This window comes from Myxocyprinus asiaticus, chromosome 14 (assembly GCF_019703515.2).
Source record: "Myxocyprinus asiaticus isolate MX2 ecotype Aquarium Trade chromosome 14, UBuf_Myxa_2, whole genome shotgun sequence".
Classification (NCBI taxonomy): domain Eukaryota; kingdom Metazoa; phylum Chordata; class Actinopteri; order Cypriniformes; family Catostomidae; genus Myxocyprinus; species Myxocyprinus asiaticus.
Genome location: NC_059357.1, coordinates 46,182,837 through 46,208,809, shown reverse-complemented (window position 1 = coordinate 46,208,809; position 25,973 = coordinate 46,182,837). Strand labels below are relative to the sequence as shown.

General features: G+C 38.0%; 1 protein-coding gene and 1 long non-coding RNA gene across 2 annotated transcripts in view; one reads left to right on the top strand and one right to left on the bottom strand.

The window, feature by feature from the left end:
* The first annotated feature begins 276 nt into the window (after positions 1–276).
* The window catches only part of LOC127452142 (BAH and coiled-coil domain-containing protein 1), a 164,665-nt gene continuing 138,968 nt past the window's right edge, over positions 277–25,973 (top strand). The window contains exon 1 of the mRNA XM_051717370.1: positions 277–448. Within this exon, the coding sequence (XP_051573330.1) occupies positions 277–448 (172 nt within the window). The remainder of the gene's footprint in view (positions 449–25,973) is intronic.
* On the bottom strand, positions 14,284–19,062 carry LOC127452195 (uncharacterized). Its single transcript, XR_007899215.1, has 3 exons — positions 18,812–19,062; positions 15,769–15,838; positions 14,284–14,737 (listed from the first exon to the last, which is right to left on the bottom strand). It is a non-coding gene; the product is annotated as an uncharacterized LOC127452195 (long non-coding RNA).

The window sequence follows — 25,973 nt, the reverse complement described above, 5'->3', positions numbered from 1 at the left end:
CCTTTTCACACCAATTCAGAATGAATGTAGGTCGGGTTTATATTGCATATGTCTTTCTCATTGTCGAACATTTAGAGCACCGTAGCCGCTCCATGTTAGCTGTGGTGAGATTATAACGTGTCTTCTTTCTTCTTTGTAGAAAAGATGATTGTGAACGTCAGCGTGAGCAGGAGAGGAGAGCTTTCCACTAAAATCTACACCCCATACGGATTACAGTACATACATTTAATCTGATTTCCGCTCGATTTTTGGATTATATCGGCTATATTCTTCGGGATGGAGGGCCGTGATTTCTCCGCTCCAGCGCACCTCCTTTCAGAGCGGGCCACTCTGGTGCATCGCGCCGCCTCTCGCATCTCCTCCAGCGGCCACGGCTCTGTTCAACACCCGCCTCATTTTCCACCCGGGAAATATTATCCATCGCATTTACCAATGGCGGCGCATTCAGGTTTGTTGCGTTTCTCCCTCATACAGTGTGATTGTCGATAGCCTACGTGTTTATGTATGGATACCCTTTAAGATCTACGATATTATTTGTTGTGCTTTTGTGTTTTCGTCTTTGCAGAAGATTAGGCTGAAAATCATTGTTTCCAAATGAGCAAAAGCGTGTAGGTATAAATATGCTCGAACGAGAATCTACCAAATCCTTTTATGAGGAGATTGTTTTTATAGCAGCTAATGTTATCTATAATGCATTGTAAAATTAGTGTTAATTTTGCAAATTGCGTTTTCAAATTACGGTTTGAGAATAGGCTTACTGTATATATTTGATGATGTCTTTTGGGTTTATTTATTTATTATTTTTATTTTTTTATTTTTGTGTGTGTGGGTGTGTGCCAGAATGTAAATTACATCGGTTAAATCTATTTAAAGAAGTTTTTTTTTTTTTTTTTTTTTTTTTTTTTTTTTTTTTTACGTCTTTTGAAGTAGGCCTACTTTAATTTTTTTTTTTTTTTGTCTATTACAGTTTGACCAGACGTTTACAGTATTAATATAGACATGAAGAACTTAGCTGTTAAGACCCATACAGAAATATGATACATATATTTAAAACTATAGTTCATATTTTAAGCATATATGCACATATTCACATTCCACTAGTGTTTGGGAAAAATATTTTACATATAAGCCATTATGTAGTATCTTGAAAAATATGTTGCCTTTATGTAAAATATGTGACTTTTTGATATCTTTTTGAAAACATATATGAATATATATTTCATATGTGTTTTGCATATATTAGATTTCTGGCAATACATGACAAGTAATTCACAGGCAACAGAAAATTATACATTTGAAACCAATTAATAAAAGTTTTTTTTTATTTTTTATTTATTTATTTTTTTGCACAGTTTAGGCCTTAATGTTCCCAAGCACATTACTACCATTTTCAGATTTTTGGTGGTAGATGTAAATTGAAATCCATCAAATTTTGTTATCAAAATCATGATTAATCTAGATCTGTATGATTAATATACCAAAATACAGCCTACTTATAAAAGGATTTGATCTTTATTTGTTGAAATGTTTAAGAAAAAAAACAAGAAAAAAAAAAAGAAAAAAACCATATGTCTTGAATATCTAGAATTTATTAAAAATAAATAGTTAGGCTAATGTAAGCTGTAGGGTACAGGTGTGCTGTTAACCAGATATGGCATTTGTTTCAGTGGTGCCACTATGCAGACTGGCCCTTAACTGTCATCACTCCTCAGTATGTGAGACAGGTGAGCGACTGTATTGTGCCTAGAAATAAAATTCACCTACCTCAGTGTTTTATAGCTTTGTCTGGAATATTACTGTCTCAGCCATGTCTCCTGCTTGATTCATGTAGTGGCTTTCAACTAGTGTATTATTACCACCACCATCACTACACCTTTCTTTTAGACCAGGATAGAATGGCATAGAGCAACTGAGCTTGATAAAAGCACAGGTTTCCAAAAGGCTGTTGCTATCTAGAAGGAAGAAAAGATTTTGAACCAAGCATATTAGTGATACACTGATATAATCTAAGGTAACAAACTTCTGTTTAATGAAATATTTAGCTCTAAAAGTGTGCTTGTGCTATCTTTCTGTTTTCTTTGTGCTTTTGATATTTTGTTATCTAATCCAGTGGCATACATTCATATGACTTGACATATTTTAGCTTCCAAATATTTTCGGGGCCATTATATATAAATAAATCGGCCATCAGCCACATTACTAAAATATTTGTCAACCACAAATGTATATGAAGTAACTTCATTAAACAAAAAACACAGTTTATTTAATCAAGGCAAAGCTAAGAAAAGCACCATGGTCATGCAAACCACGCTGGACAGTCACCAAGCCAGTTTTGAATGGATCGGTCAATAGCATCCAAGATGTAAAATGTGTGAATACTGTATTAGTGGACGTCTCTTTGCTCTGTCCCCTCAGGGACTCACCTCCCTCACAGCTTTGCATTTATTCTTTTCAAAGAACATGAATATTTCAGGGAACTGATGTAGAACTGCAGAGATGCAGGTTTGGATCCTTGCTCCGTGAAAGACCCTCTGTGATGTCTTTCAGTATTTTTATTATTCAGGCCCCTGTCACCATGCTTCCTCAGCAATGTTCCTAAAAGACTTATGAAATGTACACATTTCTGAGAAAACTCTAAATTTCACTTCTCACTCGGATATTTTGGTCTTTCCTCTTGGATTGATTATGCTTGTGCGGGGGTTGAAGTTGCACTTTTGTGCTCACATTGGGTTAATTTCTATGGAGCCCCTTAGAGGACATGGAGGGAATACATTTTTCTTGAAATAAGTAATAGCTTTATCCATCGCTTACGAAAATTAACTATGGTTTTACTACAGTAACCATATTTTAACCAAGATATTTCGAGGTAAAACCATTGTAATAATACAGAAAAACGTAATCCTTTGGCCAAAAAAACAAAACAAAAAACAACAACAACTGGTTACTAAATTTTTTTATAGTAACTCCATGGTAAATTTGTGTATTAAAAAAAGGATGGTTTTTAAACAAATTTTTTCCACCAGAAAAGGGCCCTCACTATAGTAAACCTACACTAACCATGTAGTTACCATTGTTTTTGGTTTTACTACAAATACCACATTTAAACAATATTTACTGTAGCAATACCACGGTTAATTTTTTGAAGTGATGGATAAAGGTTTTGCAAGGAAACCCAAAATAATTGCGAGGGAACGCAAAACTTAATGCAAGTGAATGCAAACTATTGCGAGAGCATGCACATTATTGCAAGGGAATGCAAAACTTGTTGCGAAGGAACGCAAAACTTGCAAAGCAATTTAAAAAAAGAGAATGGCAAACTTATTGCTAGGGAACGGAAAACTTATTGCGATGGAACACAAATGATTGCAAGGAAGGCAAAACATATTGCAAGGGGATGCAACCTATTGCAAAGTAATTAAAAACTTTTTGTGAAAGAACGCCAAAATTATTGCTAAGGAACGCAAACTATTGCGAGGGAATGGAAAGCTTGTTACGATGGAATGCATATTATTGCAAGTGAAGGCAAAACTTGCTGCAAAGGAATGTCAAATTTTTATAAAAGCGTTGCAAAACTTATTGCAAAAGAAAGCAAACTTCTGCCAGGGAATGAAAACCGTAATGCGAGGGGACGCAAATTATTGCAAGGGAACGCGGAACTTATTGCGAAGGAACACAACTTTTTGCGAGAGAATGAAAACATATTGCAAGGGAATGCAAACTATTGTGAGGGAATGCAAAATATTTTGTAAGGGTATGCAAAACTATTTCAGAATATAAATTCCCTTCCTGTCCTTCAAGGGGCTCAGTAAATGCAATTCCTAACTTACCTGTTACAGAAACCATAAACTTAAAGGTAAATCTCTTTGCCAATTTCAGCATCAAACGGTTTAGCAAAAAACATGGTTTCCCAAAATATAATCATAACCAGATATAATTTTCCATTATTGTTTATTTATTTATTTTTTTACTTGGGGGGGGGGAATAAATAAAAAAATGTTAGTAATATTTTAGGAATTAAACTTTTGATTTCTTATTACATTTTAAAATTATAATGCATTGTCATGTGTAATGTTTATTATAGAGGCTTGATGTTGCAGTACACATTTGGTCTCCATTTCCTTGCAAACCCTTGATTTAACTGTTCTTCGGTTCATGTCTTGTTTGGGGGGGGGTTTGATGTGGCTTCCTTCCTGCAATCCCCCAACACACACAAACCAGGACCATTGTTTCTGCAGCATTGTGTGTGTTTTACAGCATGTTGCTGAAAGATAAAAACACACCCTCCCTCCTCTTTAATTGTCTTGGAGGGGCAGAATGTCCCAGTGTGTCCCTCCATTCCTATATCCTGCCTGGATATCCCAGCAACCCCTCTGTTTACAGGTTAACCCTGCTGGGTGACTCTTCCTCTTTTGTTGTGTTTTTCAGAGGGAAACATTAATCTATACTGAGAGATTTTATTAGAGCTGATTGTGTGAATCTCTCAGAAGGGTTATGGGGGTGTGAATGCAGACACAGGTATTAAGTGGTGTTATGAAAGTGTGTTTGGTGTTTATGGCCGACCTGATGAAGGGGTTTGTAGGGAGATGTGAGATCTGCTGGTCGTAAAGTCTCTCTCACGTCCACACAATTTGAAATAGCAGTTTTAGGGCCCACATTAAGGGCTTTAATGATATTGTCAGTACTGCTTTCTATTCTGTCTTGCTTTAAAGTCAACATGAAATAAAAACTGACCCCATTAACGTACCCCACCTAACTCTTATTTACTTCATACCATGTGACCCACATTTGGTTTTCGACAATTTTCGCATGAAGCCACATTGTCTACATTTACATGCCCTTAAGAAAACAGTTCATTTCAGGGTTTTGCAGAAAGCGGTGTTCTGAAATGTCATGTAAATGAGAACGGCGATTTCTTATGCCATTTAAGGGATTAAGAGAAAACTAGGTTTTTCCTCAAATATGGTTTATGTGGTCATGTAAACACATAAACGGTGTTCTGATAGGTGTTTGAAGAGTGCGCATGTGCATGAACAGACTAAGTAACAAATGTCATAGGATCGAGCCCAACAACAAGTCAACAAAGTGGAAAAATTCAACATTTTTCAGACTACAGTGGGAAAAGCACATGCACTATAAACTATACCCATTTATACACACCAGTGTAAAATATTGACGGTCCATCATGTTTGCATATATGTGTTTGTACATTGGGGGAATCCTAGAGTTTTATGTATTGCATTGCAGCACAATGCCGTTGCAGGTTGCAATGCAAAGTTAAGGAAACAAACACAGCAACAACTTTAGAATATCTGGAAATAAAGCGAAGCAACGGAGAATAAAATAGTGAAGTCTTTCTCAGATGCCATGTTTGTTATTGTACACAGCGGAAGGGAAGGAGAACACAGGAAAGCGGGTTTTCCAGGCTCAGGTAAGACTTTTAATCAGCCATTTCAGTGCTTTACAACTTCACAAACTCATCAGCTTCACAGGCACATAGTCACTTAAACACATCAGCTTCACAGGCACGTAGTTACTTAAACACATCAGTTTCACAAACACAATAGATTAAACGCAACAGCTTCAGAAGCACTGTGGCCTTCCTTGTGCCAGACTCTCTCTCTCCTCTGCTGGTGGCATGACTGCTTATATGCCACTCTCCCCATGCTCACTGGAATTAGAGACAGGTGTTAAACATAATCTAGCTCAGGTGCAATCGCCCTTATTGCTTTCTCTCTCTCCAGTGGACGCTTGACCATGCCCCCACTGCCACATATCCCCACCGCCCGACTCAGGCCGGGGAGACATCCGGCCTGTCTACCACTCCCCCCATTTCTGGAAAGGAAGTCGGCGACAGCCATCTGCGCTCCCGGTCTATGGACCACCTTGAACTTAAACGGCTGTAGAGCCAGATACCAACGGGTGATCCACGTGTTGGTATCTTTCATGCGGTGGAGCCATTGGAGTGGGGTGTGATCTTAGCAGAGGGTGAAGGTCCTCCCCAACAGGTAGTACAGGAGAGTGAGGAACGCCCACTTGATAGCGAAACAATCCATTTCCACGGTGCTGTACTTGTCTCCCTCAGCGAGAGCTTGCGGCTAATGTACAGCACCGGGCGCTCCTCCCCCTCCACCACCTGCGAGAGTACGGCCCCCAGCCAACGTCACAGGGACTGCCTCCCTCCACAATTTCAGGAGGTTGAGGTGATATATTTGACATGTGCCCCCTCTATCGGTTCGCTTAACCTCATAATCGAGATCCCCCACTCGTCGTGTGACATCAAAGGGTTCTTGCCACTTGGCGAGTAATTTGGAGCTTGATGTGGGGAGTAATACAAGTACCTTATCTCCCGGTGCAAATTCCCTTAGCCGAGTTCCCCTGTTATACAGTCGGCTCTGTCGTTCTTGAGCTTGGAGCAAATTCTCCTGTGTTAGTTGCCCCAAGGTGTGGAGTTTTGCTCTAAGATCAAGAACGTACTGAATTTCATTCTTACTGTTTGAAGGTCCCTCCTCCCAAGCTTCGCGTACAACATCAAGCATGCCGCGTGGCCATCGCCCAACTCTCGCACCGTGAATAACGGGATCAAGCCATTTGTCCCAATTTCTAGCATTCTCGTGCACAAACTTACGAATCATATTTCTAAATTCAGGCCAGTTAGTCCCCAAAATCAGCAGATGGGTGAGGCGGGAACTAACCGCTTCCTCCACTCTATGTTTTGTCCCCCGAAATTTAATCACAAGGGTCACCACAGGGTAGTTGTGAATATCCCCATGCACACACTTCACCCTCACTGTTTTAGCTGTGCCCAAAGCCTCGTGTTGAACCAAGTGTTGGTGGATAGTAGTTTGATTACAACCCGTGTCCAACAATGCTTGGTGAGTACACCCCTTGACACTTACCGGTATCTGGTACACTCCGGCCCGGTCGGGGGCAGCCTGCGGAGTGTCGGGGATCCAGACCACCGTCCCCAGCTCCATCACAGGCACGGGCAGTTCTGAATTTACCGATGTCACGGTCTGTCACGTCCATGTGTTTACAAGTGACAGCAAATTCTGCTGTAACTGGGTATTGCTGAAGCCTATAGACCTGTTCTATGTTTAATAGTATGTAAAAGACCCATATTTTTGTCCCATATTTTCAGGCTCATAAGTTGTAGTTTACTGTAGTTTTATATGGCAAACCGTACTTCTGATTAAGATGTAAAATGTAAATATTTTAAATTGGTTTAAATTGTTAGATCTCCTGGAATTTCTTTTTTTCTCTTCATTTGTTTTTCAGATATGCTCTAATTCATACAGTATAAAGACACATTTATACAGTATAAAGACACAATAGACTACTAATACATGCTTATTCTGTGCATTGTGTACTTTTTTGTGTCAAATCACATTCATTTTATCCATCAACAGCGCACGGTCACTTTGAGCGTGAGCAGCGCAGCAAAAATAGACTCGTAGCCGAAACCTGCACTGCAGCTCACGCTACGCTCTGATGCGCTGCTGACACTTCCGATGTGAATGCTCTAATCTGTTGTTATGGACGACGAAAAAAAAATACACTTTGCTTACGCTGCCGATCACACTTGCTATGTGAAACGGCCGTTACTCAGTAAATATTGATCCATGACATTTAATATTTTGGATTTCATCATCTTTTATTTTTATCTTCAGAAAATCTAAAATTCCAGCTGGGGAAGCATGTTGGTTGATTTGACATGGAGTAACCCTGTAATAAATCTAATACAGGCCGATGCTAAAACATAATAACTGCAAAAGCCTTTTTTTTCTATTTAATTTTTTTTTAAAGAGGCGTTTGGTTACCTGACCGTTGAATAAGGATTGAGGGGTCATATGAGGTTTGATGTTTTGGTATGTGTGTGGGTCTGTTGAGGACATGACCAGAGAGCAGACGTGATGTCACTGGCTCTTCTATAGCAACCCCAACCAGACAGAAAGCAACACCTGACTGACTGTACCGCCACTTTTTCCTCACCTTTTACAAGAAACCACAAACTGGTCTAAGATCAGTGTTTAAAGGCCTCTCTCAACAATTTTGATGATGTCAGAAAGCATCCCCAAATTATACATATGCTTGATATTTAAGTATATATGCCTTTTGTGCTTATTATTGACCTGGCCAACAGCTGTCCGCTGTGCTGGGGAAGATTTAGCTTTAGGCTTTTCTGATCGCTCGGAGTGTGTGTATTTAAAATATATGCATGTTCAATATACATGCATCACAATACATTTATTAAATAACATTAATTGTAAAAATTCCCACCACAGTGTCATTTCCAGCACATTTCAGATTGTGTTTAAATCACAATAAATGTCACTAAAAAAATTCAGTGCAGTAAATGTTGCTGATGGAAATAAAATTTAAAAAAGTAAAATTGCAGACTCCTTTATCTTGTTAAAGATAATATAATATCAACGTTTTATGTATCCTAAATATAATTAAATCATATTTTCATACTTTTGTGTGTGTGTGTGTGGTTTGCGCACACAAATTTGTCCCCAGAAGTTCCTTTGGTTAGATACAATTAGCTTTATATGAAAATATATGGCATATATAAACATAAAACAGAATTTTATTGTGTTTTTGGATAGCTAAGTAAATGTGTGAGTGTTTGTGTGTGTAGTGTGGCACTGTGCCATACAGCCGTGGCATCCCAAAAGACTGCAGGTCATGCGGGCACAGAAACCTTACACAAAGAAGACAAGCTGGGCGGGCAATGCCTTCCTGTATCACATAACCCACACCTCATATTAAAACTCTGCCGTGTGTGTTACACTTGAGCTGAGGAAGCTCACACTTCCCTCAAACTACTGCAGCACTCCAAAAAAAAAAAAAAAAAACATTCGACAACATGAGAAAAAGACATGTTTAGAGAACTAAAATCAGGAGAAAGGAACTCTCTCTCTCTCTCTCTCTCTGTCTGTCTATCCGTCTCTCATCAGGCAGCTGCAGGCCAACCACGTGCATCTGTGTTGAATGTGACAGCTGTCAGACATTATTAACAGCTCAAGCAGAAAATCCAGATTACTTATTTTTAATTTCAATTTTATTATTGTAATCTTTCAGAGAAAGCCATGTTATGCTTAGGGTTGAGGTGGGATATGTATGTGTTTGAGGGACGCCCTACAGCCATTACTGACCTCAATAATGTGGTGCCTCATGGAGAACCTTCTGGTGCTTTAATTATTATTATGATGATTATTAAAGCTGATGTAAGCTTTTCTTTTTTGGAAACATAAAATATCCCTACTACCTGACAGATATCAGTGAAATAAACAGGTGTTGTGTCTCTGTGACAGAATTTGCAAAGAGCAAAGAATTTTTTAGAGTTCGTTTTTAAAGCCAATCAGAAAACAAACCCATCCGGGTTGCGAATTTAAAAATGTAGGATGGAATTTATTTATTTATGAAGAAAGCCATACCTGATTGGACGAATCAGTAATATTTAATCAGGAAAGCGCTACCTGATTGGTCGGATAAACTATTACCCAACTCTAACCCTTCCCCTAAACCTAACACTAACCAATCAGATAGAGCTTTCCTCATAAATATGAGGCTTGAGTCTTCCCCTGCCATCCTGCGTTTCAGAAATTTGGTTCCAGTTGGATTACATGTTTTTACAGGGCAGAGTTTTGAAGTGTTGTTGAAATGGTGAAAATGAGCAAAAAAATTTGATCATTAATAGCATCTCAAAAGGGCGGTCACACTACACTTTGCATTCCAATCATTTTCTATTCAAATACAGGAGACTGGAACCTCATGTAAGGAAATTTCATACTGTGCTTCATTGTTTGGCAAACTCTAACCTGCGAATCGGTGGATGCGTGACCAAAAGATCTAAACATCACACGACTTCTTGGCTCAATTCAGAGAATACATATTTCAAAGCACAATTTGTGATGTATTATATACTTACATCAAAAGCCCTCCAGCGTGACGTTATATCCTGGTCAGTTGTGCTGTCTGAGAAATAATTAAGACAAAGCCTAGTGTGACCACCAATGGATGTTCTGGTTTTAACATATGCCAAGATCTATGGCTAGCATCTGTGACACAATATATTATGTCGATTACCACAGAAAACCATTTCGACCTGCTCCCCAACAAACCAAAAAAACCCCCACTTTCAATAGAAGTTTATGGGGCATCATATCTCATATTGCCCTTTTGACCTCCATTGTGAGTTAATTTTTGTCATTGCTTTTTTTCATTGGTCTTATTGTGAACCATTCACCATTACGTTGTTTTATGTAAAGTCTGTTTTCATAATCTCACATCAAATTGTAATAACGTGCTTCGCCTCTGAAATGACGTTTCTTTTCTGATGACGTAATCAGGGCAGGGCAGGGCAGGCGAGGACAAATAATATTAAACAATAATTTTATAGCTTACTTGTCATGATCAAATCAAATCCTGATTGACAAAATGTAGTCCAACGCAACTAATTCCAACTGAATATTTAGTTTCTGTTGGAAATAAGTCACATTACAGAAGTTCACTTGCATTGTGGATTGCAATAGTCATGCTGACTATTAATAATTATACAATTCTTAATACAGTTTGGGCTAGTTATGTATAAACTTTGTTTGCTATTCATAGGCAAGATACTCTTGTTGAGAGTATATAAGAATCTTGTTGTTTCTAACACAAAGCATTTCTGGTTGTGTTAGTCGCCAGAGCAACGGACAGCACTGATGCACTTGCACTGATCGAGAGTTGTACCATTAAATATACATGCTGCATTCTTCTCAAGGATGTTACAGCCCTTTTGTGTAAAAACAAAGATTAGCTCGAAATGCCATTTTAATGAGTCTCGAGGGATCCTGAACGCAGCTGCCTATATCTCAAACGCACAGTGTCTTGTTGCACTTGGAGTGAGTGTATAGAATGGCGTGATTTTAACTGATCTCCTCTCTCTGTTAAATGTCTTACAGACATTGTATGTCAATTCTTGGCATTTATGAATTATTGGGTTTTGTACCTGTCAGATAAGATGCTACATTGTCCTCACTATATTGCCTGTTTAATTTTACGAGGGGTATCTATTTACCATCTCAGAAATAAAAATATTATTTTACATTATTAATCCAGTTTTGTGTACAAATGTGTTAACTTTTCACTGTCCTATAAAATATGAGTCAAGACTGGAAATGGACTGGACTGGAAGGTCAAGTTCACCGAAAAAATAGCACTTTGGCTGAACTTGATTATATTGTGGGCAGTGGTTCTACGTGTTTGAAATGAGTTTTCTTGACTAAAAATTACTATGTAATCTCAACAAAAACACCGTGTAGAAAGAACCTAGTTGAATTGGGTAAACCCAACACATTTAGATGTGTCAATGTAACTCAAATTAATCTTTTTAATTTCTTTATGTACCAACTAGTGAAAGTGAATGTTAGCATGCTAAATACATGCTGGTTGGAAGCACTACAGTGAAGTTTGGTAACTATACTATGGTTTGCAGCATAGTATTTGCTCAGCTATCTGTCCTCATCGTTAGCTGAAGCTTCAGTCTTCACCATAATGGTAACCCCCAAAACTCCAACATAACGGAAACTCTTCTAAATCTTAACGTAACAAACATTAAACACTAACAAGTATCCCCCTTTATATTCATCTTGCACAAAAACACATAAAATAATGTTAAATCTTCCTATCGAGTCCCATTCAAATCATGCTGGGAAATGGAAATCCCCTGCCCAGTTTCATCAATGCTACATTAACACCACAAAAAGTATTAATGCAGTCAAAACTCAACTGGATTAAGCAAACTTACATTTTTTGAGTGCATTGCATTGTGCACAGTATACTAAATACTGCAGAAATAGTTTATAGTATGTAGTAGTAGTTTGATAGTATGCATAGTCTCTTTCGTGCTCACTTTGACCACTAAGGTACACTGCTTCCCCTCCCCTCTCTCTCTCTCTCTCTCTCTCTCTTCAGTAATAATGTGATGTTTTTGAGAGTTTTCTCTGCACAATTTGAACAATACCCTAAGTAGGGCTGCACAATTAATCGTATTTTAATCGCGTTCAAGATTTCTGCCTCTCACGGTTAATCAAGCATAATCGTCTGCGATATTAGCAGGCTAACAAACAGAAACTATCAGCTAGGCTGAATAAGGCTGTGTCTACATATGATAGGTCAAATCACAAGTGCTTTTGAAGTCTATTTTCACCTCACCTGACCAATCGAGCTCTCTCCAGAAGTTCGCCACTGACCAATCACTTTTTCCGTTTTGAGCACACGCTGACCTATGGAGCCACAGTTGTTTACGAGTATGTTTCTTATGTGCTTCGCTTTGATTGAAAGCAGGCTCGCATTAGAAAGCTGGAACATGCTGCCTTTGGAGACTGTATATGGAGGTAGGATGAAAATCAGGTGCTTTTCAAACTGTTTTGAGACCAGTCATTCAACAACTCTCTCTGTTCAGCCTTTAACTGATTATGCAGCAAGTCAGCTGAATAAACTTTGGTTGCAGTGTGGTGTTACAGCGGTTTTAGAGCAGTTCTGTGCTCAGTAGCGATGAATTTCATCTCGTGTTCATTTTCGGTTCGGTTTGTGCGTGTCGCTAACGTGTGTTGAACGCGCTAAAATTTTTTAATTTCAGTTATGTTTGGCCATTACTTTAGATTTTGTAGTCACTTGTAAACCCATGGCACCAGGGTTTTGTGGGTCGAGGAGATAAGAGCATTTCACCATGTTTGGATGGAGCACCAGAGCCTGCCAAAATTGTTATTATTATAATAAAAGTAAATCATTTTTTAAAGAGAACTTAAGAGTAAAAACCCTAAAACTGGAAGTAAAGTGTGGGCAAAACATGACTTAATTTTGGTCAAAAAGAATAGTTTACTTATTTGTAGTTTTAACACCTTGTTCAGCATGAGAGCTGCTGTTTAATGTAATTTTATTGTTTAAGAAAAAAAAATATCAAAGCTGTGGCAACAGTATTTTTTTCCCCCAAATTGTGCAGCCCTGCAATAAAAAAATAAAATAAATAAAACTTCAAAGGGCAGAATAATCATGATTAATAATTGTGATTAACACTTTAAGCAAAATAATCGTGATTATCATTTTACCCATTATCGTGCAACCCTAACCCTAAGTATTAAACTTTGGCGTGCTACTCATCTCACACTGTTTGTACTGAAGACTTGAATGATACCTCAATGAGACATCATGTGGCATCATCATACTTTTGATTTTTACTTGATGGATAATACAAGACACTAAATAAATTCCATAGACTTACACTGAAGGAGGGACACAAGCCATGCAGTATCTACAGACCACAATATGATAGAGACTTGGGCCATGTCCACACTAATACATTTTCATTTGAAATTGTGTTCATTTTACTGTTTATGCCTCTCATCCACTCTGGAACAGCATTTTCCTCCACTGAAAACAGAGACTTTTCGAAAGCGCTCTCCGTAACCTTGAGTTTTCAAATGTAAAATACACAACACTAGCATTGTAGTGATGACTTTTCCACAGGCAAGCTCCGTGCATATATTCTTCAGGAAAATTTTGAGTTTTTTCTGCAGCTAATTTTAAATAGTGATTTTGCTTGAGACCCTGAGCTTCAAGGATCTGTGTGAAAAGCACATCGGTTAGTGAAGAGAGGGTAAAGCAGTTAGTGCGAGGGATTAGATTTGTATAACATCTATCTAATATGAAAGAGACAGCTGCGGTTGAGGAGTTAATCCTGTGCAATGGGGCCGGAGTACTGATGATTCCTCTTTGGAGACCGCGGGGAAATCCAGACTGGATTTATGGTTGCGACTCTGAAGCTTGGCTGGAACAGACCCGCGCTGGGCCTGCCTGGACATATCAACATTCCCCCCGCCGCGCAGTGACAGGTGTTTTCGTTAAACGGCTGCACGTTCAGGCACTGAGCCCACTGTACGCAACAAGAGCCAGGTGTCAACACCCTCCCTCCCTCTGGGGCCCATTCACGAAACAGTTGTGGCACTTTTGTGCGCAGTATTTTAGTGCAAAAAACGACATCTTATTCACTAACTACCTGCAATCAAGTTTAAATAGGTGCTATCTGTGCTGGTTTAGAGCTGTGCCATGAGTACTCAAATTAAAAAGTTGTTATTGTTAGCGCTGTTATGTCCCATCTAGGGGTAAGGATGCAACATAAGTGACACCACAACCAGAATAATCATAAAACTTAATTTATTGAAAATGTATGTTGAAAAGAAAGGAAGCAAAGACTTTGGCCAAAACAATAAACAAAATATTTCTAACTCCCCCAAATAAGACATAAATTTCCTAATTAAAAAAAAAATAAAAAAATAAAATAAAAGTTATCTCCTTAACTAAATAAACAAGAGAAAATTACATTACAGGAATAAAGAAAAGGGCCCTTACCTCCTACAGCTTCCTATTTAAGATTAACTAGACTCTCACAATGAGTCTGGTAAAGAGCTATGGCTCACTAGCCATCACAATTGTTGATCAAAGTTAACACACACTTTAACTCTGGAACACATTAGCTCACACCCTAACAACAATAAATTCAAAATTGATTTTAAACACCAGCAACAGCACCACTACACAGAGGAAAAGCTGTACAAATAGATATGACCATCCGGGCTACACCCTGGCCTCGGAAACAGTCTCCTCCTGAGCAGCACATTCCATTTAAATAGGCCAGACTCTCCGACACGCACCAATCACATGGAGTAGCTGATTCCAACACGGCCCAATCCTGCGAAAGGGGAGGAGAGTAAGAGAATGAGAGGGAAAACACAAAGAGGGAGAGACCACAACAACGCAGTACACCTGCTGCACAATATGTCTGAGGATGTAACTGCGCAAATGCGCATACTTTGTGTAAATTAGGCTTATTATAAAATGTGCCTTATTTAAAAAAAAGTCAGCGCTGTTTGCCTGCTGCCATTGCCATTAATTTTTGGGAGGCATATTCAAAAAATGCCTTCTGTGTCCCACAGCAAACAAAATACAAATAATTCAATGATTAAGTAATGATTAAATGGTTGCAGAATCGTTATTTATATTAAAATTTCAAGTTTAATCTTAAAGTGAGATAGTATTTTGAAACGAGCTGAAAATGGCACCAGAAACCACAGAACAGAATGAAACGATTATAATGTCAAAATTGGTAAATGCATCAACTGCGTTGAATAAATGAGTTAATGGCTTTGGATTGGTGGTGTAGGGAGGAGTTGGGAATGTGGTGTGGGGGTGTAGGATAGGATCTGATTAATAGCTGGGAATGCTTTGAAGTGACACCCAAGCGCAGCAGCACACTTGGTAAAGGTGCTAGCGTGTTTTACTTCCTCTGTCTTTATTAGCCCGCATTCTTTCAGTGAGACCTCTTTCCTCCACAGGCGTCATTACTGTACGCTAATAATGCCACTTTTATTCTTTCATCTTTTCACACTTTGCTGCCATTTTTTCTCTGTTGTGCTCCGTAAAGTTGCCAATTGTTTCTCTTTTTTTGTGGCTCTCAAAACATGAAGAGGAAAACGAGTGCTGTGACTTTACATGCATAGAGTACACTTTGGTGTACCGTTGCTTGTTTTTCAAAGAATTAAAGGCACAAATTGCACTTTTGTTTTGAGAACTATTATATGATTAGATAAATATTAAAATACTTTTATACAATTATTAACTAACATACCAAAAATGTACAGCAACAAATGTAGCTAGTTTTAACATTAACTTGAAATGTAGGCTTGCTTGCTTTAACAGCATGAAATGCATAGATATACATACGTGGATGCCTCATTCGGCTTGTTTGGATATGTTAACCGCGGCGCCATCTTGGAACGGTCAACAAGAAGAGCTGTTGAAAGGAAGTGAATGGAGAAGAAGCCTCAGACCGCTGCTTAAACAGCTTTTGTGTGGAAACAGTTCATCATGTAATGAATTGATTGACTGGGTGCTCATTTTCAGTATGTTGGCCATGATATATTTATTTATAGAGGACTTTATTTGCAGTTTGCTATGGGGAGAAAAACTGTTTTAGAAGTGAAGTCAGGATTTTTATATCTAAAATATTGCCCAATATTTATGGAAAATCAGATAATCTGAAAGATGGCTGAAAAAGACAATAGACTTTTGCAGACCGTATCTGTCAATTTACATTCATGTGTTTACGGACAGCTCTGACCTATCCAATATGGCGGACACACCAACATATCGCGGTCCTTAGAAACAGCTGCTAATAAGGTATCTACGTATAGATATCTATGATGAAATGTAGACTACCTGTAACAGCATGAAATGTAGGCTAGCTAGTTTCAACAGAGCATGAAATGTTGGCTAGCCAGTTTTAGCATGAAATGTAGCTAGTTTTAACATAGCATGAAATATAGCTGAGTTTTAACAGCATGAAATGTAGCTAGATTTAGCATAGCATGAAATGTAGGCTAGCTAGTTTTAGAATGGAAGGAAATGTAGTTTGTTTTAACAGAGCATGAAGCATAGGCTAACTAGTTCTAGCATAGCAGAAAACGTAGCTAGTTTTAACATAGCGTGAAATATAGCTAGGGTGCATCTCAATCAGCTCCCCTGCTCCTATGTGTGAATCAGTATATCGTGAACACTAATTTGGGCACTGGCGAAGGTGTTCATCCACTGAACATTGGGAGAATTTTCACTCAATCACCTGCGACAACAAGCTCGCGCGTTCAAGCACAGCTGTTACTAATCAGCACCATCGATATATAAATGGCACTCTCATTCATTTTTGTTGAAGATATTCAAACGTATACTGTTATCATGAAAGATAAATGACATTAAATAAAGAAGTAAAAAAGGAGTGTATTTTAAACCTACTTTAAACTCTAATATTTATTTAGATTGTTTCCCTTTCATTGTAACTATGGATGAAAGACATTACAAACAACATCTCTTTTAAAGAGAAAATAATGCTTTAACATCATATATTTACATTTGTACTCATCTTCTAATGACTTGAGGGACTTCAGAAGACATGATATTTCCGGTAACATAGTGAGCAACGATGCTCCCTAGTTTTTATGGTGCATTGTGGGATTTTTTTAGGGAGCGAATGTTTCAGTGCCCTGGAACGGTTTTGCGATTGAGACAGCCCTTAAAATGGCTGACTCCCTGATCAGTGCCTTGACTACTGAACATGGGAGCTGATTGAGACGCACCCCTAGTTTTAACCCAGCGTGAAATATATCTAGTTTTAACAATAGTAAATGTAGCTAGTTTAAACAGCATGAAATGTAGCATTTTTAGCATAGCAGGAAATGTAGGTAGTTTAAACAGCATTAAATGTAGCTAGTAACATAGCAGGAAATGTATCTAGTTTAAACAGTATTAAATGTAGCTAGTAACATAGCAGGAAATGTATCTAGTTTAAACAGTATTAAATGTAGCTAGTAACATAACAGGAAATGTAGCTAGTTTAAACAGCATGAAATGTAGCATTTTTAGCATAGCAGGAAATGTAGGTAGTTTAAACAGCATTAAATGTAGCTAGTAACATAGCAGGAAATGTATCTAGTTTAAACAGTATTAAATGTAGCTAGTAACATAGCAGGAAATGTATCTAGTTTAAACAGTATTAAATGTAGCTAGTAACATAACAGGAAATGTAGCTAGTTTAAACAGCATGAAATGTAGCATTTTTAGCTTAGCAGGAAATGTAGGTAGTTTAAACAGCATTAAATGTAGCTAGTAACATAGCAGGAAATGTATCTAGTTTAAACAGTATTAAATGTAGCTAGTAACATAACAGGAAATGTAGCTAGTTTAAACAGCATTAAATGTAGCTAGTAACATAACAGGAAATGTAGCTAGTTTTAACAGTATAATAATATAGATAGTTTTATATTGCAAAAAATAATTTCCTTACTGTGTATTTTTGTCTTATTTTCTGGTAAAAACATTTTCAAAAAAATAAATAAAATAAAATTACTTAAGCAGAAAAACATGAGATATTAAAGGAATAGTTCCCCCCAAAATGAAAATGTGCTGATAATTTACTCACCCTCAGGCCATCCAAGATGTATCTGAGTTCCTTTCTTCATCAAAACAGAATTTACGATTTTTAGGATTTCATTTCAGGCCTCCTCCTTTAAACAATGCAAGTGAATGTACTCCAGTTTGTATTTTTGTTACGGTCCAAAATGCACATTTAGGGTGGATCAAAATAATCCACACGACTCCAGTCGACAAATAAAGTTCTTCTAAACCCAAACGATTGATTATTGTTAGAAACAAAACTTATATACTTTTTAACTACAAATGTTCGCTTCCGTGCATCTCTGTGACGCGCGCTCATGAGAAGGATGACGTAAGCTCGTTGGTAAGGTCACGCGTCACGTGGAGGAGGAGGCAGGAAGCATGTCATTGTACGGAAGATGTACGGAAGCAAACATTTGTAGTTAAAAAGTATATAAGTATTGTTTTGTTTCTAAAAATAATCAGTTGTTTGGGTTCAGAAGAACTTTATTTGTCGACTGGAGGCGTGTGGATTATTTTGATGCACCCTAAATATGCATTTTGGACCATCAAAAGATGGAGTACATTCACTTGCATTGTTTAAAGGAGGAGGCCTGAAATGAAATCCTAAAAGTCTTAAATTCTGTTTTGATGAAGAAAGAAACTCAGATACATCTTGGATGGCCTGAGGGTGAGTAAATTATCAGCAAATTTTCATTTTTGGGGGAACTATTCCTTTGTCTTTTTTTTTTTTTCAGGGAAATCTAACAACATGTAATGGGTTTATGCTAAAACAACAAGAATATTTGCCAATGGGGCAAGAAAAATATACTTATTTTACCATAGCCACGGGTGGGGGTTCTGAGAGTGCTGCAGCACCCCCTGTCGGCGTTCCAGCCCACCCTGCGAAGCAAGTAGGAGTAGCTGCTGTCTGGAGACCTCCAAATGGGGGTGGAATCTCTGAAAGAGGGTGGAGTTACTCCAAAATGGGGTGGGGTTACTCCAAAAGGGTGTTGCACCAACTCCAAAAGGGGGCGTCACTTCCACTCGCGGTTAAGGTTAGGGAAAGCGTTAGGTTTGGGGCTCCCTATATCTTCAGTGGTGATTTGGAGCTCATGCCTTTTTTTGGATATAATGCCTGCAGCTATATCCTCCTGTGAAGGGCTGTCAAAACAGTGTATGCATGAAAAATTGATGACAATTCATTAATGTTATTTGAAAACCGTCGTATTCTGTTTGAATCTCGTTAACGAAAGTAATGACGAATATATATGTATAGGGGTATTTGTTATTTCATAAACGATAACGAAGACGACAAGAAAAAGATTAAGAATTTTTTAATACTAGCTAATACTTTATACTCTTTAAATGCTATTATTTCAGGAGCACAGGTTTTCACAAGGATAGTTTTCATAGCCTATGTTATATATTTTATTATCATTAATCTAAATCTGTTTGAATAAATGTTATACATTTTCCGAAATGTATTAACAATTGTTTAAAGTTTTTTTTATATTTAACTGACACATTTTTTATAGCGGTTTAAGAGCGCTATTTGATTTTATGCCTCTAACACATAGCCTATCACAAAATGCTATCACTGAGCATTAGCTGACAAAGAAATAAAATTAACAGAGTTTCAGGCCCTGTTTTGTACCGTATTTGTGGAAAGTAGTGATGGGTCGTTCATGAACGATTCGTTCATTCTGAATGAATCTTTTATGTGACTCAGAAGAACGAGTAGTCTCAGAGAGTGAATGGTTAATTTTGTGTTGGCCGCGCATGTGCATTGCTCAACCTCCGTTCGTTTGTTACGTGAAAACCGCATAGGCGGTGTACAGGAAACAGAAATGATTAGTTCACCATTCAACTCTTTTGGTCCGAGTCATTCGTTCTTTTATCACGTGACAGCCGTATACACTATGCATTGCTCACACAGGAAACAGAAATGATTAGTTCACCTCTCGAGTCATCTGGTCCGAGTCGTTCGTTCTTTTGTCACGTGACAGCCGTATATGCTATGCATTGCTCACAATGGGACTATAATCAAAGTTTGCGTAAGTAGACGTGTTGGGGGGATTTGGCTATTGAAAATGTGACATTTGAATTTAATTCTGCTCAAAGGAACGAAATGAACGAAATTACTTCAATAAAGATTCGTTCATTTTGCTGAACGAGACTCAAAGATTCAAGTCAGTAAAATTATCTGATCTTCCCATCACTAGTGGAAAGTTCTGGTAACAAACAGGCAGCTCTAGTAAGTGTGTGTGTGTGTGTGTGTGTGTGTGTGTGTGTGTGTATGTTGCTTGGCTGTGAATTGTGAGTTATGCATTAGTTGCAGGACAGTGCGCTGTTTCCTCTGAGATGGTGATAATTGCACAGAGGTCAAGCTATGATTTCAAGCTGCCTGATGCTGTTTTTCTGGCTTGTGTCAGGAGCTGCTCGAGTGCCTGGGAGCCTGTGACCATTCCTTTGTAAAAATGGGTGTGTGTGTTTTGTGCCTTAACAGGCTGTTTGTTGGTTTCTGCCATGCTTTGCCACTCATCTGCTTTCAGGCAAGAATTTTGCTCACATTTGCTTTGAGTTCCTTGAGTTACTGTAGCTCAACTGGTAGAGCAAATGCTAGCAATGCCAAGGTCATTGGTTTGAATCCCATGGAACACTCATAGGCTGTAAAATATATACCTTAAAGGCACTTTTATCCAAAGTCTGTTTTACCGAGAGTCCAAAATACACTAGAATTAAGAATAAGTGACACATGTGGCTCTTCAGTTAGTGCAATACATATAGTTTTGGGAATTCAGAAATGTACATTTGCAAAGCTCTCAAACGCATCATCATTCTCATTTTTACCCCCCTGTACAAAATAACAGAAGAGGTTGACCAATATATCGGTTTAACTGATCTTTTACTCAAAACACTCGAGAATTATGACCCCGATCAATATTTTTTTTTATGTTAGCATGTTGCTAAGCTAACGACTCAATACTTTCAAAGCACACTACTGTGTAATATAGTAAAATTTTTATTAGATAAATTTGTTTTTTTATTATTTTTTTATTTTTTTCAGTATTCATTGCTCTCTTTCTGCCATCTTGGATGAGTCTCGTGGCAATGCATTCTAGGATTGCATAATCTGTGTCAGATAAATTCGATGCGGTGGATGACAACGTAATTGTTTCATGTTTGGATGCCTACTATTTGGAACAGCCTTTGCATCGGGCGTGAGCCCATGTCGTCTAAGTTTTGGAGCAAAGCTCAGGCTTCAGAGTTTAGTTTGATCTGGCCGTGGCCCCCTGACAGGTTTGTTGCTGTTGAAACAACCTTTTATGTATGTGCATACTTGTTGAAAGAAATATTTAAAGTCATATTGAAAGTTGGTATTTGTTTGGAATATGAGAGCTAATTGGCATGCAAATGTGTCCTTTTATAACACACACATACATACATACATACAGACTTATCTAATCTCAGGCAATGTTGTTCAGTTAGGCACATTTATACCACCGCTGAACAGATGGCCGTTCCTCATAATAAACACTCATATGAAGTCCTTCACTCTTTATTATCACTTCACCACATGGCTGTGTTTAATTTAATTTCTATTCAGTCTTTTAGGATAGGCAACGAATTTTGCCATAGTTGAAATGTGTCTCTAGGCAGACTGCTGAAAAAATGGGATACTCTGAAGTATTCAGTTCTACCTCAGAATTGGATTCTCTTACTGTATTAAATTTCATTAAAAATTCTGAACATTAATGGATCAAACCCTAGGATATAGTTCTTGTATTTATGTCAAAGATGCAGATGTACGCTCACTGAGCACTTTATTAAGAACACCTGTACACCTACTTGTTCATGCGATTATCTAATCAGCCAATCGTGTGGCAGCAGTGCAATGCATTGAATCATGCAGATATGGGTCAGAAGCTTCAGTTAATGTTCACATCAACCATCAGAATGGGGAAAGAAAATGTGATCTCAGTGATTTCGACCGTGGCATGATTGTTGGTTCCAGACGGGCTGGTTTGAGTAGTTTTGATATATTGATATATTTGCTGATCTCTGATTAAATAAAGTATTTCTTTAATTATTTGACTCTAGTTCCCGGAAGAGCATAACACCAGCAACACCAGGGCCAGGGGTTCAATTCCTGAGGAATAGAAACTGATTACAAAATTTTGTGAATTTACTGTAAGGCGCTTTGGATAAAACTGTTCCAAATAAATGTGAATATAATGCATGAAGGTGAAGTGTATGTGTTTCTAGTATGTGACAGCTGTATTTCTCACCTTAACTATATGTGACAGATGTTTTTATGTGACAGTCTGTGTGTTTGTGTAAAAATGCCACTCTGAAACGCTGCTATAACTGTGAGGGGTTTATTTGCGTGCCAGCACACCCCGCCAACTCACGGTCTCCTGGTGGGCCGGCTGCCTTTCCAGCACACTCCATTTTGGGAGAGTGTGTTGTGTGTGTAAATCAGTGTGTCTGTACAGTATATAATGTGTATGTGTGTGATGGCCTTACTGCTATATGGTATTTCACTCTGCACATGTCTCCCGATTTATTGCCTCATAAGAATAATTATTGTTGTGACATTTTTGCAAAATGTCATTATGTGGTTTATTACATGGCGTTAAAGTGAGTTAAATGTTCTCCCAACAGGTTTTTAAGGTTAAAGCTCTATCGAGTTTTAAATCAACAAAACCTACCTCCCTACCCTAAAGCCCAAAGTATATTTTGGTAAGACGCAAATGCTAGGCGTCTGCGTACAGGACGCATGACGCAAATCGCATCATCAGCAAAGTGCTCGAGCACTGAATGCTTGCGGCCCGATTATATTGAAGAGCTTGTCTCTGTTTGTAAAATATCCAATAGCTTTTAGCTTTTTTGACAAAAGGCAGGTGGTTTTAGGGATATGGGCATTCCCATTCTAGATAGCATTTAATTGGATGAAATTAGTTATCAATTGAGTCATCAGTATGAGTTATCAATTGAGTCATCTTATTTCCGGAAGAGAAAGACTGTAAATGTTGAATGTGTAGTGTAATTACATAATTGGGTGCACTAGCTAGATAACCTCAAAGCTAACAGACATGAACTACATGCCACAAAACTTTGATTTTGATTTCATTGGGCCTTTAAAGTTTAGGTCTGGGGTAAGTAAAAGACACAATGAGGAGTTGGAATGGAGATTAGAGTGTCAATCACCCATTTCAGTGCTCCTGTCAAATTTGCTGCTTTTTTATTCATGACATGGTCCACACCAGGGGGTCAGGAATTGGCCAGTTAGTATCACCCCATTAGCCCCTGGTGGTAGATGCTTGAACTACTCCATATGGTGCCAAAAAGCAACATAAAAGGTGTTGTTCTGGCTTTGTTGTGTGAGAACGCTTGTAAAAAAGACTCTGTCATGTTAAACCCCTCATTCTGCTCTCATTCTTTATCTGATGATCCTGAAATATTCCCAAGATCCACAGCAGAACTCTTGCTTTTCTCCCAAATGCTCTGTCAACACTCAGCCAGGGCACCTGAAATGTTTTATGGCAATGCGGGCTTAATGTAAAAAAAGGCTCTGCTAATGCAGTACATGCTAAACCACACCGTCAGAGCTCTGCATGTAATGCCTGTAGAGGGAGACTGAGTCTCGTTTCAGATAAATGGTGACAACTCTGCGAGAAGTCGTCTGGAAAAGTTTGTGCTGTTTTATGCCTTGGCTGAGAGAATGAAAGAAATGGTTTCTGGAAAGAGCTCACACCTCAGCATGTGAGTGTGTTCTGTAGAAACACACAATCAATCAGAATGGCACAAATGCATTTTAGGAATAGAACTGCTGTGTGACATTTGCTTCAACACGCTGACACAACGACCCTAGAGTTTCAACCTCTTTAATCAAAAAAAGTGTTGATTGAGAGGGATTCGCATAGATTGTATTTAGACAGACTGAAATCTGAATAAAATATAGTAATTTAGACACTGAATCCAGCAGAAACTCCAGCACTACCGGCAGATTTCAAAGCACTTATGACAGACGTCACTGCTTTCGGCTCACATTGATTGGCTGCCGGCCACCATTTTTTGCCTTTTAAATGCCCGTAAATTTGTGTAAAGTTCAGAATTTTGATGCTCTAACTGCTTGCTCTGCTGTAAAAATGGCTGCTTGGCTTTGCTCACTCTGTACCAGTGGAAATGAACTATTACAGTGACAGCATCAAACTTGAATGCATAAATTATACTAAATACAACAAATAAACTACTTATATATACTCTGTATATACTGTATATAAATGTTTATACTGTATGTAAATATTTCTCTGTCAAATAGAGAACCTTGCAGGGACTTCTGAGAACAGTATTAAGTGCGGACTAATATGAATCCTTGTATCGGTTTTCAAAATGAACAAGTTGAACTGAAATTATTAGTCCGAACAAACCAATTTGCCAAAATAATCGCATAAACAATACAATGTGATGTGAAAAATAGGGATGAGCATTTTCTAGTAATTTTGTAGTCAAGTATCTAACCCACAAAAAACGAGTAATCGAATACTTGTAAATTACAACACAAGTTAAAAATAACAAGTACATCAAATTTACTTAAAAATAAGTGAAACTGTTACAAGAGCAGTTTCAAAATAAAGTAACTTCTAAAAAATATGCTTTGCTTTTTGGTGAAAAAAGAAAAGAAATGAACATTATGCTTCAATAAAAAACAAAACAAAAAAAAAACATTTGCACTCACCTGGAGCTTAGAAACATAGAAATCATTGCTGACAGCATTAGGGTAAGGCATGTATACTCTAAATCTACATAAAAGCCATCACATTTATATCATTTCATATGTTATTTTTCAGAAAAACAAGTGGTTAAAATGTTGGCTTTTTATAAAAAACGCCCATGTTAAGAGATTTAATGCACATACATACACCTACTGGTCTGATAAGCTTCTGAGTTTCTCGTACTACTTCACAGTTTCTTTCCACAATAAAAGAAGACTAGTCTGTTGGTTTGCATGACCCCAACAAGAACCAAATATCAATAGGGTAGAATTCAAAAAGAATCAAAATATTACAAGTATTGCTAGTGCTACACTAGGCTTTGCTTTTAAAAGCACAGACAGCATCATATCTTCTTCTGTCGAAATTTGGTGAGAGACTCAGAAGGAAAATACAGTATTCAGTGCTGCTCACGGACAAGTAGGTATATTTGTAGGCCGGAGATCTCCAAATGAGGGCAGAATCTCCAAAAGATGGCAGGATTACTCCAGAAGGGGGTGGGTTTACTCCAAAAAGGAGTTGTGCCAACTCCAAAAGGGGGCATCACTTCCACCTATGGTTAATGTTAGGGAAAGTGTCAGGTAAGGGGCTCCCTTTATCTTTAATGGCGGTTTGGAGCTTCCGCCCCTTTTTGGAGCACTGCCTGCAGCTATATCCTTCTCCTTACAGCAGGCAAATGTGCAAAGAAAATCAATTTGTGATATTCAAGTGTAAAGTCAACTAGCTGGTGCAGAACGAGTATTCAATTAATCAATTACCTCTGCACATCCCTAGTAAAAACTATAGAAAAACTAGTACTTTTTCATCCTGATCTCATGAAAATTGTGACTGTGGTGACATTTTTGCAAAATGACATTACATGGTTCATTACACATCACAGCAGTTCTGAGGTGAAATGTCCACTCTGTGGCGCTAAAAGTGAGTTAAATGTTCTTCCAAACAGACGAGGTTTTTAAGGTTAATGCTCCATCTTGTTTTAAATCAACAAAACCTACCTCCCTACCCTAAACCTAAACCTAACCGATAGTGTCATAAAAAGCAAATGTGACATGAAAAACAAAACCATGTAATTTTATGTGGCTTCTATGATACTTTTGGCTCACATGTCGACTCACGTGCTCTTCAAGACTCGTACCCCGGTCCTTTGCATCGTAAGAGCAACGCTCTATTTGTGGAGCAATTTCTGTGCAATTTCATCACACTTTAACAAGCTTGTAAATATAA